At 53.1% G+C, this 17707-nt stretch overlaps 2 protein-coding genes across 5 annotated transcripts in view; both read left to right on the top strand.

The window, feature by feature from the left end:
• Positions 1-780: 780 nt before the first annotated feature.
• Positions 781-11799, top strand: EIF3K (eukaryotic translation initiation factor 3 subunit K). Its single transcript, XM_068528745.1, has 8 exons — positions 781-1032; positions 1941-2039; positions 4399-4519; positions 5822-5896; positions 8675-8741; positions 8842-8919; positions 10448-10573; positions 11731-11799. The coding sequence occupies exons 1-8, from the start codon at positions 974-976 to the stop codon at positions 11760-11762; spliced, it is 657 nt and encodes a 218-aa protein (XP_068384846.1). The 5' UTR covers positions 781-973; the 3' UTR covers positions 11763-11799.
• Positions 11800-16942: 5143 nt separating this feature from the next.
• Positions 16943-17707, top strand: part of ACTN4 (actinin alpha 4) — a 73318-nt gene continuing 72553 nt past the window's right edge. For 3 of the 4 annotated variants that reach the window (XM_068527478.1, XM_068527476.1, XM_068527477.1), the window contains exon 1: positions 16944-17173. In XM_068527478.1, the coding sequence (XP_068383579.1) occupies positions 17012-17173 (162 nt within the window). In that variant the 5' untranslated portion in view covers positions 16944-17011. Of the gene's footprint in view, positions 17174-17707 lie in introns of all 4 variants that reach the window. The other variant, XM_068527479.1, reaches the window with a different exon arrangement.

The raw sequence follows: 17707 nt of genomic DNA on the forward strand, positions 1-17707 counted from the left end.
GCTGAGTGCTTGAGTGCTGGGCCACAACTCAGAGACGGCAGGTCTGCACAGAGATGGCCATGCAATGTATATCACTGCTCACCGGGGGCACATACATGCACTTAGTGGTAACCTCCTGGGCGGTGCGAAGACCAGTCGACATGCAAATGCCTGGATATCCGTGTGCACATATGTGGATGTACCCAGAGCATATACGTGTGACACATGCATGTGTATTCATGCCTGCAGTGTGCAGAATCTGTTCACACATCTCATGACGGCACACACGGGGCACTCGCTTTCACCCACAAAACGAGCCGGAGGGGTCCAGGAACCCCCTCACCCCGCCCCTGCCGGGCAGAGAACAACGGCTTTGCGGGCCGCTACCCCGGGCATTAGGATGGAGTGCGCTCGCACTCCCCCGGGCGTTAGGATGGAGTGCGAGGAGCTCAGGATCCTGCCTCAGGGGCCGAGGCCTGGGCCAAAGGGGACCTCAGAGAGCACATTCCTCGGGACTTGGCCACGGCCCAAAAGGAATCTAACACGTGCATTCCAACACAGTTTTGAGTTCACGGCCGCGCGCAACGCGACGTGGGTGCAAGCCTCCAGGAAACAGTCTCCTTCACCGGGAGTTCCCGCGCACTTCCCAAGGACTGGAACTGGACACGTGAGGCCCCGGAAAAGCTTAGCCCCGCCTCCTCGCCTCTAGAGGCGCCTGCGCACTGGGCTGGGCTAGGTCTTTTCTCGCGCCGGTGGTTCTGCTCGGGTAGAGCGTATGCGCACGCGCTAACTGAGCCGCTGGGAAGAAGTCACGTGGCAGCCGGAAAGCGTGGCAGCAGCCTCCAGAGCCTCCCCACACCTTCATCGCCCCTCGGGCTGGAGAGAAAACAAAGACGTAGTTTCCGTTTCCGCCAGCTCTTTCTCTTCCAGTTCTTGAGGACGCAGTGCCGGCAGGGACTTCGGCTGCAGCCCTGGTGTGGGAGGCGACAGCATCATGGCGATGTTCGAGCAGATGAGAGCGAACGTGGGCAAGTTGCTCAAGGGGATCGACAGGTCTGAGCCTGGTCAGAGGGAGCGCTTCTGGCCAAGAGGGTTGGAGGAGAGGGTTTTCTGGAGACAGCAAGGGGTGGGATTTTTCAGTCATCCTGGGGGACATGTTTAAGGAAAGCACTGTAAAGGCCTAAAGGCAGGAGGTAGCCTTGCCTACCGCTCAGTCTCCCCCTCTTTAGTTGCCTTAAGCCCGCCCTCTCTGCTCCTCAGCTTTCCCTCTATCAGCCCCTCAGTTTCCTCTCTCTGTTCCTCAGTCTCACTGTGTCTCTCAGTGCCTCTTTATCGCTCCCCCTTTTTTCCCTCATGTCATTCATTGAACACACGTTTACTAAAATCTACTCGGTCAGTTCTGGGCAATGCTGCGGACCAGAGGTGACAAAAACAGCCAAAGGCCATGCTTTCATGCAGTTCCTAGTTCAGAGTCCAGGCAGACCAGACAATAGACAGTGATAGCCAGGAGTGGTCAGAGCGGTGATGGGGGAAGCACAGGTAGATTGGTCGGGGCTGGGATGAGGGAAGCTAGGCAGGAGAGGATGGGGCTAGACCACAGTGGGGTTTGGGGACAGAAGGAAGGGGTGGGTGGCAAAGATGCCCAGGGGGCCAGCTATACAGGCTGCAAGGGCTGGTTGGCTGAGAGATTGAGGAGGCATCCTAGAAAAGACCCCAGGGTTCTGACGGGGTTTAGAGTTTAGGCTTAGGTCTGGGATGTGGATAAGCTTCAGTAGAGATTATAGAGCTGATTCAATATTTGGGTAGAGCAAATGGCCAGTGACAGATCTAGAGGGAGGGAAGAAAGGAAGAGGGAGGAGCAGGCTACAGTGCCCCCCACTCCCCCACCAGGTTCCATAGAGTGACGGGCCTCAGCTCTTGTCTCCTCTTTGCTTACCCATCTTGTTTCTCCTCTACTCTAGGTACAATCCTGAGAATCTGGCCACCCTGGAGCGCTATGTGGAGACCCAAGCCAAGGAGAATGCCTATGATCTGGAAGCCAACCTGGCCGTCCTGAAGCTGTGAGTGTCTGCCTCCATTCCCACCCCCATGCCAGTAGCCAGCACGCCCACCACTGGGTGGGGTGGGAGTTGGGGGTAGCCTGCAGGATGTGGCTTCTCTCTCTTTTTCAAAATTGAAGTATAGTTGATTTACAATGTTGTATTAGTTTCAGGTGTACAACATAGTGTTTGGATATTTTTATAGATTATGCTCCACTTAAAGTTATTATAAAATATTGGTTATATTCTCTGTGTTGTACGTTACATCCTTGTATCTTATTTATTTTATACATTGAAGTTTGTACCTCTTAATCCCCTATCTTCCCCTATTTTGCCACTCCCCCACCCCACTCCCCTCTGTTAACCACTAGCTTGTTCTCTGTACCTATGAGTCTGTTTGTTTTGTTATATTCATTCGTTTGTTTTATTTTTTAGATTCCACATAGAAGTGAAAACATATGGTCTTTGCCTTTCCTTGTCTGACTTACATCACTAAGCATGATATCCTCTAGGTCCATCCATGTTGTTGCAAATGGCAAATTTCCATTCTTTTTTTTTTTTTTTTTAATGGATGAGTAATATTCCGTTGTGTGTATGTGTTTATATGTACCACATTTTCTTTATCCATTCATCTGTTGATGGGCACTTAGGTTGCTTCCATGTCTTGGCTATTGTAAACAGTGCTGCTCTGAACATTAGGGTGTGTGTATCTTTCGAATTAGTGTTTTTATTTTCTTCAGATATATACCCAGGAGTGGAATTGCTGGATCATATGGTAGTTCTATTTTTAATTTTGGGGGGAAGCGCCATACTGTTTTCCATAGTGACTGCACCAATTTACATCACACTAACAACCTACGAGAGTTCTCTCTTCTCCACATCCTCACCAATGCTTTGTTATTTGGTTTTTTTTGATGATAGCCATTTTGACAGGTGTGAAGTGATATCTCATTGTGGTTTTGATTTGCATTTTCCTGATGATTAGCAATGTTGAGCATCTCTTCATGTGCCTGTTGGCCATCTGTATGTCTTCTTTGGAAAAATGTCTATTCAGGTCTTCTGCCCATTTTTTAATAGGGTTGTTTGTTTGTTGGTATTGAGTTGTATGAGCTCTTTATATATTGATATTTTGGATAGGATGTGGTTTCTCTTAATGTGCAAGACTAGGAAGCTAGAGAAGTTGGGACTGGAGGAGGGATGGCTTTTAAAAAAAACACACATACAGCCTAGTACATAAAACGAATGTATAGTTTAACAAGCAATTATAAATGAACACCTATGTAATCACCATCCAAATTGAAAAACTGAGTGTTGCTAGCGCCCCTGGTCCTTTGCCCCATATGCTTTGTGCCAAGCACCCTGACCCTGGTAACCACTCTCGTGCTATGCTCTCATGGCCTGGCTTTATGTGAATTTACTGCATGTGCGCGTGCACACGCACACATACACACGCACACATACACACGCGTCCTGATTAGCTTAGTTCAGGTTTGCCTGCTTTGACCTTGACATAAGTGTAATTATACAGCTGGAGCTCTTCTGCATCTGGCATCTTCCACTTGGCCCTGGGTTTGTGAGATCCATCCTTTTTCTGTGTGGCTGCAGTCTGTTTGTTGTCATTGCTGTATAGTGTTCCATGTGTGTCTGTCTTAGTTATCTGTTCTCCTGTTAGTGGGCATTTGGGTTCTTCCTCCTCAGTGCTTTATTGACATACTACCAGCTGTGTAATTTTTATAGCTTGCATAGCCTCGGTTTTACCATCGATAAAATGGAGATAACAACACTTGTATTTGTGAGGTTGTTTGGGTGGTTATTGGTGATAACCGCTGCTTAGTGAGTGCTCCCCGTGTGGCAGCTGCTGTGCTGTAAGCTTTGTGTGTATTAACTCACTTAGATGTGAGTTAATTGTGAGCTCAATTGCCCTTGAGAGCTAGATATGGTTGTTATTGTCCCCTCTTGCAAGGGAGGAAGCCGATGGCACAGAGCATTTAAAATAATTAGTCCGCTAGTCCCCAACAAACAAACAAACAAATAAATAAATAAAACAAGTAGTCCAAGGTCACTCAGCAGTGAAGTTTAAACCCAGGCAGTTGGCTCCAGAACCTTGACCACTACTGCAGACTGCCTCTTATGTACTCATTTGTTTGTGGATCACGCAACACTGTCTGCCTTACTGCGTGGTTGTGAGGGTTCACTGTCCCCATCTGCAGAGCAGGAAAGTAGGGTCAGGGAGGTTAAGGTCACACAGCCAGGGATCGGAGCCCAGGCGTGTCCAGCTCCCAGACTCTGGGCCGAAGCAGTGGGCAGCCTGTCTGGCACCTGGTGAGGCCCAGGGACCTGGAGACGACACTGCTACTGTGTCTCTTGTTCCCCTTCTCAGGTACCAGTTCAACCCAGCCTTCTTCCAGACCACAGTCACCGCCCAGATCCTGCTAAAGGCCCTCACCAACCTGCCCCACACCGACTTCACGCTGTGCAAGTGCATGATCGACCAGGCCCATGTATCCTTCCCATTTCCCGGGCTGGGTGTGTGGGAGGGGGCGGGGCAGGCTAGCCGAATTCATGGGGAAGTGGTCTGAGTTCAGCCACAGACACTGAGCTCTGAGCCTGGCCCGGTGCTGGCTGGGACTGGAGCACCATGGAGGCTGGGGAAGGCCTGGCCCCCTGCCCTCACGGAGCTCACAGCCTGTGGGTGAGACCTGTCCTGTCGGTGACAGCCTGAAATAGTCAGGGCTTGGGGTTAGAGGGCAAGAGGCACCTGAACCTGCCTGGATGCTAGGAAAGCTTACTGGAGGAGGGAACATATGGAAGATGAGGAATTAGGTGAAGCGGTAGGGGAGGGTGATCCAGGAAGAGGGAATAGTCTGTAGGGAAAGGAGGAGGAAAAGAGCTCAGTGCTGTTTTTCAGAGGCAGTAGAGGGAGTTCGGCATAGCTGCGCCACAGAATTGATCAAACTCAAAAAGGGCACTGGGGAGCCGTAGGAGGCTTTAAAGCTGCAGAGTGATATGGGTAGATTTATGCTTTAGAAAGATTCCCATGAGGCTTCCTCGCTGAGTAAAGACCACCAGGCAAAAGGCAGGAGCCATGAAGAGCTAGATTGTCAGCTGAACTTCATTGTATGTAAACCTCAGGGCCTGGCACAGTGTCTGGCACAGTGCTGGTCTTCAGTGAAGAAATACTGAGTGAAAAATCAATGAACTGGCCTGCTCACTGGCGGCTGGGCTGAGAAATGGTCTTCCTCATTGAACCTGCTCTGCCAGGTGTGTCCGTGGGAGCACCTGCCTTCTGAGAGACTGTCCACCTTCCCCAGAGGTCTGTTCCGGTGGCTTAAAAAAGGCACGTTGTCCACTGTTCAAAGTACAACAAAGTGTACAGTGAAAAAGCCAAGGCTTCCTCCCTCCCCATCCCACAGCCACCTACTCCCCTCCCCGAAGACAGCAGTTGTTTGCAGTCCTTGGCTACCTTTCCACAGATACCCTACAGGTACGTAAGTAGAGGTGTTTATAGACACATATTCCTCCCCGCCCAAATGGTGGGCTGTTACACACGTCGTTCTGCATCTTGCTTTTTTCTTATCACAGTGTGTCTCATCGCTTTCTCCATGTCACTTCTATAAGAGGTGACTCGATCTCAGTGTGTGGAGCGGCCACGGTTGAATTGTCCCCATCACTGGGTCATTAGGGTGTTTCTCACTTTTGCCATTACAAACGTGCTGCGGTGCACAGAAGGTGGGCGGCTGGTCTAGGGTCAGCAGCAGCCTCCTCAGGCTCCAAGGCCTTTTGCCCTTAACGCTTCCTTCCAGCAAGAAGAACGGCCCATCCGGCAGATTTTGTACCTCGGAGACTTGCTGGAGACATGCCACTTCCAGGCCTTCTGGGTAACTTCCCTTGGGTCCGTGGGCAGGGTGGTGACTGGGCCGTGCGGAAAAGACTGCTAAAAGTCACTGCCATGCACATTTGTTGGCTGCCTCCGTGGCAGTGGGCCCTGTGCTCAGAGCTTTGTGTGTGTGGTCACATGGAATGGTCATCCTCACCCGGAGCCAGGACTCCCAGGTCCTCTCCTCTGCCTGCAGAGCTCAGGAGCGTGCTCGTGTGGGCACGTGCTCTCTCTCTCCGCCTCCCCCCTCCCTCTCTCTCCCCCTCTCTCCCTCCCCCCTCCCCCCCCCACGTTCTTCCAGTAAAAGTCCTCCATCCTCTACGTACTCTTCCCCCCTTTTCTTGTTCTAACTGAGCCTGGCCTCCCACTCCTGCAGCTTCCCAAGTGGGAGGCCAGGTGGCCTCCTAGCTTCTCACTGCCACTCCCAGACCCATCTCCCCTCCCCCACCCCCAGCCCTGAAGCGCCTGTGTTAGCACTTCCTGCCCCACTTTGTTGGTATCAGCACCCCCCGCCCACCCCCCATGACTGCTCCTCATTTTTGTGAAGAATTTAGCTCACTGCCACTCTTTACCACTCCTGTCTTTATTCTTAGATACTTGAAAGGGCAGATCTGTGATCCTTCCCCCACCCTGACTTCTCAGTTTCCGGATTTCTTGTCCTCCCTGTGTCCCGAGCCCCTTACTCCCAGTCACATCCTAGACCAGTTCTCAGCACATTGGACCCCTGCGGAATTAAAAAAACAAATACTAACACGTGAATCCTGCCTTCACAGAATGTGATGTAATTGGTCCAGGTGTGGTCTAGGTTTAGGGATTTTAAATACTTATCCTTGGTGATTCTGATCACCGGCTAAGGCTGGGAGCCACCGGCCTGTACTGGTCTTCACCAGTAACTGCCTCCTCTTCTGTCCATGAATGTCAAACGTTTCCACCCTCGGACCACTTCCTCCTCGCTTCCCAGCTCGCCCCCATGAGGTCAAGTCTCCGACCCGACATTCTTGGGCCTGACCAGCAGCCCCAGTCCTCTGTGCTGCTTCCTCCTTCAGCGCAAGTCGCGCGCTCCTCCCCCCCCCCCCCCCCCCCCCCCCGACACCTGTGTCTGAGGGGACGCTCCAGGCTGGAGGAGACCCAGCAAGCGACCCAGACCCCCGGGCCTGGGGCCTTGCTTCCCTCCCCCTCGCCTGGACGGCCTTTCACAGCTGCCCATCACCACCAGTTTCTCCCCACCTCAGCTAACGATCGATCGGGCTTCTCATTTCATGGGAAAATAGAAGCAGCCAAAGCAGAACTTCCTGCCCCTGGCCCCATGTCTACCGGCAGCTGACGGAGCACTTTTCTGTTTTCGTGGGCGACCTGTCCCTCCTCCCGTCGCAGGCACCCCTGCTCCGGTGCACCGACCCCCTTCCCTCGCCCACCCAGCAGCAGCACACCAGCCGTTCACCCCAGTCTCTGATAGCAGCAAACTTGGCCTTCCCGCACTGTTTCTGTCACCACGGAACACGTCCACCCCGCAGTGAGTTCTAGCCTATAAAAGAGAATGCTCCCTGGACCTCCACACTCCCCACCAGCTCCGCCTCCCACCCGCTTCCTCTGCTCCCCTTCCAGCCATGCTCCCGGCTGGGGCGCTGGCTGGCCCAGTTTGCCCAGGGCTTTCCTGGTTTTCAAGCTGAAAGTCTCACATGCCAGGAAACCCTCAGTCTCAGGTGAATCGGGACTGTCAGTCGGCCCGCCCCGGGGCCAGGTTGCCTGTGCTCGGCCTCCCCTTCTCCCCCTGCTCACTTGAACTCACGCCATTCAGTGCATTCAGGCTTTTATGACCAAGCCTCTGCCCCCCCAAACCCACGCGCAGGCCGTGGAACCAGTCTTGTTGAGACCCACAGTGACGTCCCCATTGCTAGATCCGGTAGGAAGTTCACAGGCCCGGCTCAGCTGCCAGGCCAGCATCGCTTGGCCCCCGGGACAGCGGCTCTCCTGGCTTTCCTCCTGCGGCACTGGCTGCTCCTTCCCGTTGTCCTTGCGGGTTCCTCGTTCTCTCTCTGATGTTGGGGGGAGCCCTGGCTGGGAAGGTGGCATTTGAGCAGAGGCCTGAAGGAGGTAGGGGTGCTAGCCGTGTGGGAGGAGAGTTCCAGCCCCCAAGGCAGCCAGCGCAGAGACCTTGAGGTGGGCGGGTGTCTGGAATTTCTAAGGGGCAGCGAGGAGCCCCTGTGGCTGGAGTGAGGGGGTGAGTGGGAGGAGGTGGCGGGCAGATCCTGGGGGGCCTCGTGGGCTGTGGTAGGACTGTTGCCCTTTCTCGGAGATGGGAGCCAAGAGGAGGTGGGTGAGTGTAGGAAGCTAATCTGTATCTGTCTCCTCTCTTGGGACTGTGGTTTCTGCCTGCCAGGTTCAAACCCCAGCTCTGTGACTTTGGGCAAATCACTTAGCTGCTCTGAGCCTTGGTTTCCTCATCTCTAAAATGGGCAAGGGACTTCCCTGGCGGTCCAGTGGTTAAGACTCTGTACTTCCACTACAGGGGGTGCGGGTTTGATCCCTGGTCAGGGAACTAAGATCCCACATGCCGCGCGGTGCAGCCGGAGAAAAAAATAAAATGGGCAAAAAAACAGCAACTGTTCCATCATAAGGTTGCACACAGAAGGAGGGCTGGCATGTGGGGTGAATGCTGGGGTGTTCACTTCTGTTAATGTCAGTGTTAATATTCTTTTTTTTTTTTTTTTTTTTTAGTGTTAATATTCTTGACATTATTGATGTTAATGTTATTTCAACATTGTAAATCCCCTCACAGCAAGCCCTGGATGAAAACATGGACCTCTTGGAAGGTATAACTGGCTTTGAAGACTCTGTCCGAAAATGTAAGTCCCTCTCTGAGCTTGGGCTCCCTGCTGCGGGGGAGGGAGTGGCAGCAGGGTTCTGGGGGTGGCCCTTCATCATCTTTGTCCCTAATTTCCTCAGTTATCTGCCATGTTGTGGGCATTACTTATCAGCACATTGATCGCTGGCTGCTGGCCGAGATGCTCGGGGATCTGACAGGTAAGGCCCCCTCTGGGTCCCTAGTGCCCACTTAGGAGGTTGGGAGTGAGGAGGGCAGTGGGCCTCAGCCAGCTTCTCAGATGGGCCCACCCCTGCCTCACCAGGTCATTATTGAAGGCCCAGGGAGGGAATAAGGAATTAGTATAAAATGTTCCCTTCCATGGCGGGGATCCTATGGTATTCATTCATTAATTCTGCTTAAATTAATTCAACGCCTACTCTGAGTTCAAGGCCCTGGGGCCACGGCAGTGAACAACACAGAATGACTCAGGTTCGTTCTCGTGGAGTTGTCAAAACAGATGACAAATGAAGATGTACATGTCCAGTGGGAATTCATGCATGACAGCCCCTAGAGAGGGCTGGGGCGGGCGAGGGGTGGGGCGACAGGAGGCACGTGGAGGTGAGGAGGTGCAGCGTCTGACCGGTTACCTCAGCGGAGTGAGGCGGGCAGCCTGAGGGCAGAGCGAATGTGAGGCTCCTGTGTGTTCACAGAGCAGCCAGGAAGCCCTAGGCTGGAGCAGGGGGAACGAGGGGGCGGAGCTGAGGGCAGAGAGGTGGTGGTGGGAGGGGCTTCAGATACTGAGGGGCCTCCTGCCTGAGGACTTTGTCCTTTACCCTGAGTGAGATGGAGCCACTGGAGGGTCTGAGCAGAGAGGGACATGATCAGATTTATGTTTTTAAAGATCCCTCCAAAAAGAAAAAAAAATGTGTGTGTATTTGCTCATTTTGCAAAAAGAAACGCAAGAAGGAAAAATAGAAGAACTAAGGAAAATGGTTACTCCCTGGGGGCCGAAAGTGAGAACAGGGAGGAGAGTGGTGGGTTGGGGGAGAGATTTCTCTGAGTACCATCTTGGATAGTTTTGCCTTTTGAGCCAGGTGGGTTTTTTGTGGGATGTTTGTTTGTTTTCAGTGGAAGCTAACTTTTAGTGGGCACTTTGCGTCAGGCACTATACTAAGTGCTTTACATCGGATAGATGTTTTATGTGTTTAAAAGTGAAATTAAATCAAAAGGGGATGAAACAACCCTTAGAATTGAATGTAAAGAGAAACAGCTGAATAATAGTCATGCAGAAAAGAATTATTTCAAGGAACAGAATACTTCTCTGGCTGGGCAAACTTACAGGCATATTTTCTAAAGGCAAAAAAGAGCTGCAAAGAAATGCTTAAACCTGGTGCCATAAGCTTATTGTTAGTGGTAATGATGACATCCTAATTTTGAAGCCATTTCATGTAGATTGTGGGGAAGGGCAGATAAGTAAGTACACTGCTGTCCTAAGGATCCGAGCTTCGAACTGGGAGAGGTAAATAGAAAATGAAAGGAGGCTAAGACAAAAGCCCTGTAATGGGAAGGATGAGAAGGCTAAGAGGCTCCCTCTGGCGGCTGTTCGGAGAATGAACTGTAGAAGCACCGGGACGGCAGCAGGAGACCAGGTCGGCTGAAGGCAGGGAAGGAGGGGAGGACACCTTGGCCCCCCGCTGCTGTGGGATCAGAGTGCGCAAAGCCCCTGTGCTGCTGTGTCCCCTGCAGACAGCCAGCTAAAGGTGTGGATGAGCAAGTACGGCTGGAGCACTGATGAGTCGGGCCAGATCTTCATCTGCAGCCAGGAAGAGAGCATTAAGCCCAAGAACATTGTGGAGAAGATCGACTTTGACAGTGAGTGGTGGCCTGAGGAGGTGCCCTTTGACAGACCAGGGCTGGGGCCCCAAAGGACCCCGGTAAATAAGTTCTGGTTCAAGGCCAGGAAATTGGCATCTGCCAGACTCCCCTGACCTCTTCGGTCCCAGGCTGCCTGCCCAGGGAGGAATGGCAGAGGATGCTGGGTGTCCTCCCCTGGAATTCTGGGTACTGTATCCTGCTCTGAAGCACTCAGTAAGACTTCCCGGGGTCTGGAGGGGCCTTGTAAGTAACTGAACAACACCACGATAGGCACCTCGTGGAGCTGTGAGTGTGAAGTGAGGCAATCCATGCACACCACTTAGCAAGGAACCAGTCCCACAGCTCGCTGAATGTTAACCCTTGTTGTCACCATCACGCATACGTTACCTAACACAGACTCCACTGGCTGCTCAACTGGAGCAAACTTGCAGTTCCATTAGCACACGCTCTCTCACCTTTGCGCTGCGTGGATGTCTTGGAGTGAGAGAGAACCGGGGTACAGGGAAGGGCTGCTTCCTTAGGCCCTGGGTCTCCTCCCTGCCCTCTTGAGTTTGGTTCTGGTGTTTTAAAGGTATGGACTGGTACGGTGTAGCCTCTGAGTACAAACCAAGTTGCTACTTAATCGAGAAACAAGATTGAGCGGGCAGTCGTCTCCACATTTGGGGGCTGTGGACCCTCACTCTAAATGAGATGTGCCCACTGGGTGGGGTTCTCTGAGAGAACTCACTGGAGCAAAGGGTTCTGCAGTGAGGAGATGCAAGTTCGGTGCTCAGAGTGTCTTGCAAACAGTACGTAATAAATGTCACTATGACGGTGATGATGATAGCAAGCCACACTTACTTAGTAACAGGCACTGTTCTAAGGCCATCATTTAATCCCATAGGGCAGATGGTTCTTACAGGTGGGAAACTGATGTTTAGTGACTTGCTTGAGGTCACCCCTGCCCCACCCCCACCCCCGGTACAGGGCAGAGCCACGACTTGAGCCTAGGCCTCCTTGTTCCAGACTCCAGACTTTTAACTCTACTGCCTTTGTGATGGTGACTGAGGGGGTTTGTGATCATCTGCCCCTAAACCATCATGGGCGCTGTGGTTGGTGGCTGGAGGTTCGTCTCCCATTCTGCTCACGTTGACCCTGGTCTTCCCTTTCAACAGGTGTGTCCAGCATCATGGCCTCCTCCCAGTAACTTTGCAGGCGTTTAATAAAGACTTGTTGACTTCTTAGCCCTGTTATCTTCTCGTTGGCTTCCTGACTCTGCCCCTCTCCCACGGGGTGGGGACCGGGAGCAGGCCTCGCATGGCCCTGTGCTGGGGCCACCTCTGTTCTGGCTGCCCACACCCACGTCCACCAGCAGCCAAGCTTCCTTTGATCTCCTCCTCCGCCCCGACCCAGCAACTGACCTCCATCACCACCTTCCTGACCTGTCAGGTCACAAGTGGAGGACACGCAGCCGTGAGTCAGCAAGGAGGGTGTGAATGGGCTGTGGGTGAGTCAGCAAGGAGGAGGGTATGAATGGGATGTAGGAGCCCAGCCCTGCACCTGGGGCTAGCTTGGGCCCTTCTGTCCTGAAAACCTAGGCGAACAGGTGTGGCCACTGGGTTCCTGGTGAGGGAGAGGCACCAGCTTTGCCCTTGGCCCTCACGGATCCAGCCACTAGTGGCCCCGAGGCAGTGGCTGGAGGGGTGAGCTGGGTGGGGGGCGGGATTCTGGCTGCTTGCTCAAGCGGTTTTGTGTCCTTGCCTTCTGTTCCTCAGTTTCCTCATCTGTGAAAGGGGGAGAATGATGCACCCTTGTCAGAATCATGAGGATTCTGTGAGCTCTGGCCAGTAAATTTCTCAGATCAGGACCTGGCCTGTTTTTGGCGCTTAGAAAACTGGAGTCGTTAATTTCAGGGTCAGAAGGGTTTGTTCCCAATGTTGCAAACTAGTCCCCAGCACTCTTCTGTTTGGTGAGATTTTTTGGGATTTGAGGCCAGGCCGTTTCCCCCCATACCCCATGCCGAGTTCCAGCCTGCAGTGGCCAGGAGGCCTAGCACACGTCACATGATCCTTAGTTGGGTTGGTTATTCGCATTTTGCAAAGTATTCCAGACATTCTGGCAGAGTGACCTGAGGTTGGTTATTCGCATTTTATAAGGTATTCCAGACTTTCAGGCGGAGTGACTTTGGGCGGGTGTCTTCACCTGTGAGCCTGTTGCCTGCAGGAAGAGGGAGTGGGGACAACAGTGACTGGGGAAAATGGAGGAAATCAAATGCCGCAATGGATGCACATCCCTTTACATAGACTGCAGGTGTCCCTGAGGGAGCGCCTCATTCTCAAATGACCGGTATGTGTGGACTCTGCCCACGGAAAGGGCAGGTGAGCCTGTGCTGCCAGCCTTCCCAGCCCTCCACACTTGCCAGCACTCACACCCATCGTTCTCTGAGGGCCCTGACTTGGGGAACCAGGGCCGAACGGGACACCCTTTGCCCTGGGATCAGACCTGAGCAGGAGCCAGGAATTAGGACATGCCCAAACCCTGGGGACAAAGGGTGCTCTTGCAGCTCAGGAATTGGGAGCTAGCTCTAAGGGGGGTAGAAGGAGGGGAGACTGGGGTGCTGTTACCCACCCATTTGGTTGTGTGAGTCAGCAAAAGGCACCCGTTCTGGGTGGGCACACTCCTACTCACCCACGTAGCACTTGCCCTTGTGTAGGGTGCAACGGGCCATGGCCACCCTGCAGGGGAGGAGGAAATGACCTTTATCTGTTTTGGAAGCCACAACTTGTCCTGCTTTGCCAACCTGCTTTTGCTCCGGGAGGATCATCCTTTGAGCAGCTAAGAGGCCTGGCTCTGCAGAACGACTGAGTTCAAACACCAGCCTAGTGACCTTTGGGTGTGTTAGTCAACCCCTCTGTGCCTCAGTTTTACAGCTGGGGAGAGTACCCACTTCAGTCATTGCTGTGAGTTAATGCACTCAACTTGTCACCTGTCATGGTGGCTCGGGCTTAGGACTGCTGTTTCAGCTGCTTCCACAGTCACCTCTAGACATCCCAGGACCTGTTCATGTTCCTACTCTGAGAGGATGCAGCCCTCTCTCCTTTGTTTCATCTAAGTAGCGTTAATAATGGGATACAGCATTTATTTGTTTTAATTCAACATTTATTTATTTATTTATTTTGACCGTGAGGCTTGTGGGATCTTAGTTCCCTGACCAGGGATTGAACCTGGACCACAGCCATGAAAGTGCTGAGTCCTAACCATTAGACTGCCAGGGATTTCCCAGTAATGGGATACAGCATTTAATAAGTTCTGACTGAAGTCTTGAGAACTCCAAGAAATGGTGATGTGGAAATGGTGAACCTAACACCAGGGCCCACTGGCCATACCCTTTCACTCAGGGATCTCTCCCTGCCCCCTCTTCTTGCCTGCTGCGCCTTGACCCTCCATAAACAGTAGCCATTATTACTGCACTGTCCGTGGATGGCTGCTGGGAAGTGGCCTCAGAGCTGGCAATTAAAGGGAGCCTTTAATTTAAACCTCATTGGCTGGGGACATCCACTTCATCTCTGAGCCCTTGGTCTGGGAGGTTTCTCAGTGTCAACCGGGAGCACGCAGGGAGGGGCAGATGGCCCATTGTTTGAGCGGCCTTTCCCTGCCCAGCGAGCCCAGCACAAGAGTCCTGGGCTCGTTCTGCAGGTTAGGCAGGAAGAGGGTGCCTTGCCCCAACCCAGCCCCAGCCCAGCCCAGCTTTGGAAACAGCCAACACCCGCGTCTTTGGCCAGGTCATGGCATTACCTGGGAAAGTGGGCTGCTACCTAGGCCTCATCCCCTTCCTTTGCTTGCCCTTGGATCTCTTCTAGTGCCTTTGAGAGAGGAGAGAAGAGATCCTGGTAGCTCCCATAACCTGGAGAAGCCGTGTCTTCTAATCCCCATCCCCAGCAGATGACTGCAACACAGTCCTTTTGTACTGCCGGTCAGGCTCTGCTTCAGTCAAACCCTTACCTTCTTACCTTCCCTAACACCCACCCACTCCCCTCAAGGTGGCTCTAGGTCCAAAACCTAGAGCCACCTTGAGTCTTGATTCTTTGCTCTTTCCCACCCCTGCCTCCCACCCCCATCAAATTCATGACACTAAGTCTTGGAGGCTCCACTTCCCCACATCCTCCCACTGCCTCTCCTCCTCAGCACTCTCCTCCTTCACCCTCTTGTCTGTCTGTCCAGCCTCGTCAGGACCATCGCAGCAGCCTCCTCACTGGGTTCCCTGAACTCACGCCACCTTCTACAGTTTGTTCCCCTAGTGTGGCCAGACGGACCCTATGGACAGTTGAATCAGACCCCACCCCTGCTTGCAGTCCTCTCCTAACTTACCATTGCATTTAGAATAAAATTCATTATATGTCCCCACTGTACTTAGAATAAAATCAAAACTTCTTTTCAGGCAAAAAATAGTAAAAAACAAAATAAACTCCTCAGATACTTCAGTATGATTTTAAGTCTATTCATTCATCTGGGATATATTAAGCTTCTGTCTTGTGCCAGACACTGCTTCAGGGGCTAGAGATACAGCAGTGACCAAAACAAAAGATCCTCACCATTCATGGGCTGACATTGTTGGGAAGGAGACAAATAAACATGATAAGTAAACCAGTCATGTAGTATATGAAATGGTGATCAGTATTCTGGAAAGAATAAAGCTGGGAAGGTGTGGGATGCTATTTAGAAAAAGGTGGTCAGGGGAGGTCTCACTAAGGAGGTGATATTTCCGCTGATCTGCAGGTGTGGTGGCTATGAGCCCTGGGGATCCAGTATCCGGGGAAAGTGTTCCAAACAGTGGTAACAAGGTATCACCGTATACAAAGGCCCTGAGGCTGGAGCATACCTGGTGTGTTGGAGGAACAGCTAGGAGGCCAGCAGTGTGGCGGGAGCTCAGAGAGGAGGGGGAGAGTGGGAGGTGAGCTGGGATAAGAATGGGGACCAGGATGACCAGGACGTGGAAGACCTTGTGGGTTTGGCTGAGGCCCCAGGAGTCTCGGTTATTTCAAAAGCTGGGCTGGGCTGCACCAGGGCAAGGAAGACTCCAGCAGCCTTTCCTCCTTTCCTTGACTTTGACATGTGGCACCAAAGGAAGGTTCTGAGCAGGGAGGGAGGGACTTGATCTGACTCAAGTGTTCACAGGCTCCTTCTGACTTCTTGTGAGAAGGAGAGTCGGGAGGTGAGTGGAGGAGCAGGGAGATGGTGAGGAGGCTACTGCAGTGGTCCAAGCGAAGACGAGGCGAGGCTGGACAGGACCAGGGTGTGGCCGTGGGGGAAAGGGGAAGTGGGTGGATCCCGGACGTACCCTGAAGATGGAACTGACAGAATTTCCTGAAGAACTGGATGTGGGGCGTGCAGACAAAGAGGAGCCAAGGAGGACTGCAAGCTTTGCTGCCTGCACAGCTGGAAGGATGGAGGCGCCATTGACTGGGATGGGGATGACGGTGGGGTGACCAGGTCTGAGAGGAAGACGAGGAGCTCAGCTTTGGATATTTACACTTGACATGCCTCAGTGTAACAATGTCATTTATCTGTTATTTATTTGTTTATTGTTGCACCCCCCCCCCAATATTAGCCACTTGAGAACTAATCACATTTATCATGCTCAGCACCATATCGCCAGCACCCAAGAACAGGGCCTGGCACACCAGTAGGTGCCCAATAAATGTTTGTTGAATGAATGAAGACAGACAAGTCCAAAAAATCCTCTACCTTCCCCGTCAGCCGGTATCTATTCCAGTCTACCTAACTCCCATGTTCATTTCGTGAATCCCCCAGATGTTTGTTCAAATGTTCTCCTTCTCCGCAAAGGCTACCCTGAGTACTTCGTTTACGTTCCAGCTCTGCTTGATTTTTCTCCATAACACTTACCCCTTTCAATATATATGTACTTAAAATTTTGTTTGTTGTCTCCCTTCACTAGAAGGTAGTTCCATGAGGCCAGGGAGTTTTGTCTATCTTGTTTACTGGCAACGCACACAGTAGGCGCTTAATAAATATTTGTTAAATTTCTGTTACTGAATGGGAATACAAGCCACGCCTCAGCAGGTTCAAGCCTGATGTCGAGACCCGCCTTACGAATCAACCATGCTCTGGCCCCGCCCACACGCAGAGGCCGCGCGCGCTCACGCGGGAGAGGGGGCGCGGCTCGTCCATGAGCTGAAGGGCCGAGGGGAGGTGCACTCTGCGCAGGCTCCGAGCTCCCCGAGGCGGGGTTTCAGTGCGTTTTGGCATAGGAGGCGCGCGCGCGAGAGAGGGCGGCGGCGGCGGCGCGGTGCGCAGGCGCAGCGAGCAGTGCGCAGGCGTCAGCGGAGGGCGGGCTGAAGCAGCTGAAGCGGCGGCGGCAGCGGCGGCGGCGGCGGCGGCTCGGGCAGAGGGGCGGGAGCAGAGGCGGGAGCGGACGGGCTCGGGAGAGGCAGCGGAATGGTGGACTACCACGCGGCGAACCAGTCGTACCAATACGGCCCCAGCAGCGGGAGCAATGGCGCCGGCGGCGGGGGTAGCATGGGCGACTACATGGCCCAGGAGGACGACTGGGATCGGGACCTGCTGCTGGACCCGGCCTGGGAGAAGCAGCAGCGCAAGGTGCGCGGCCCGCGGGCCGAACGGGCTGGAGGGGGGCTTCCGAGGGAGGCTGGGGGCCGGAAAGGGGCTGGGAGGTCCTGAGACGGAATTGGAGGGTCTGTGGTGAGAACTGGGCGTCCTGGGAATAAACCGGCGGGTCTGGGAAGGGGTTTAGAGTCCTGAAGAGGAGTTGCAGAACTTGAGCAAGGAATTGGGAGTCTGAAAAAATAATTGGCGGCCGAACAGGGAATATGGAAATCTAAAACAAGGAATCAGGGAGCCCGATGAAGAAACTGGAGGGTCTGGGCGGGGAATTGGGGGAAACCGGCGAGATGATTGGAGACTCTAACATGGAATGGGGTCTGAGGCGGGACTGGAGGGTCAGGATGGACTGGGGGTGTTCAGAGGGAAACGGAGGAGTCCGGAATTTGTGGGTCAGGATAGAATTAGGCATCGGGGGAGTCTGAAGAGCTCGAGTATGGAGGGGGTTATTTTGATTGCAGAATCCTCTGAAGAGGGTTGGAATTGAGGGAGCCCCGGGTTGGGGGACTTCTA

This window comes from Eschrichtius robustus, chromosome 19, assembly GCF_028021215.1.
Source record: "Eschrichtius robustus isolate mEscRob2 chromosome 19, mEscRob2.pri, whole genome shotgun sequence".
NCBI classification, from domain to species: Eukaryota; Metazoa; Chordata; class Mammalia; order Artiodactyla; family Eschrichtiidae; genus Eschrichtius; species Eschrichtius robustus.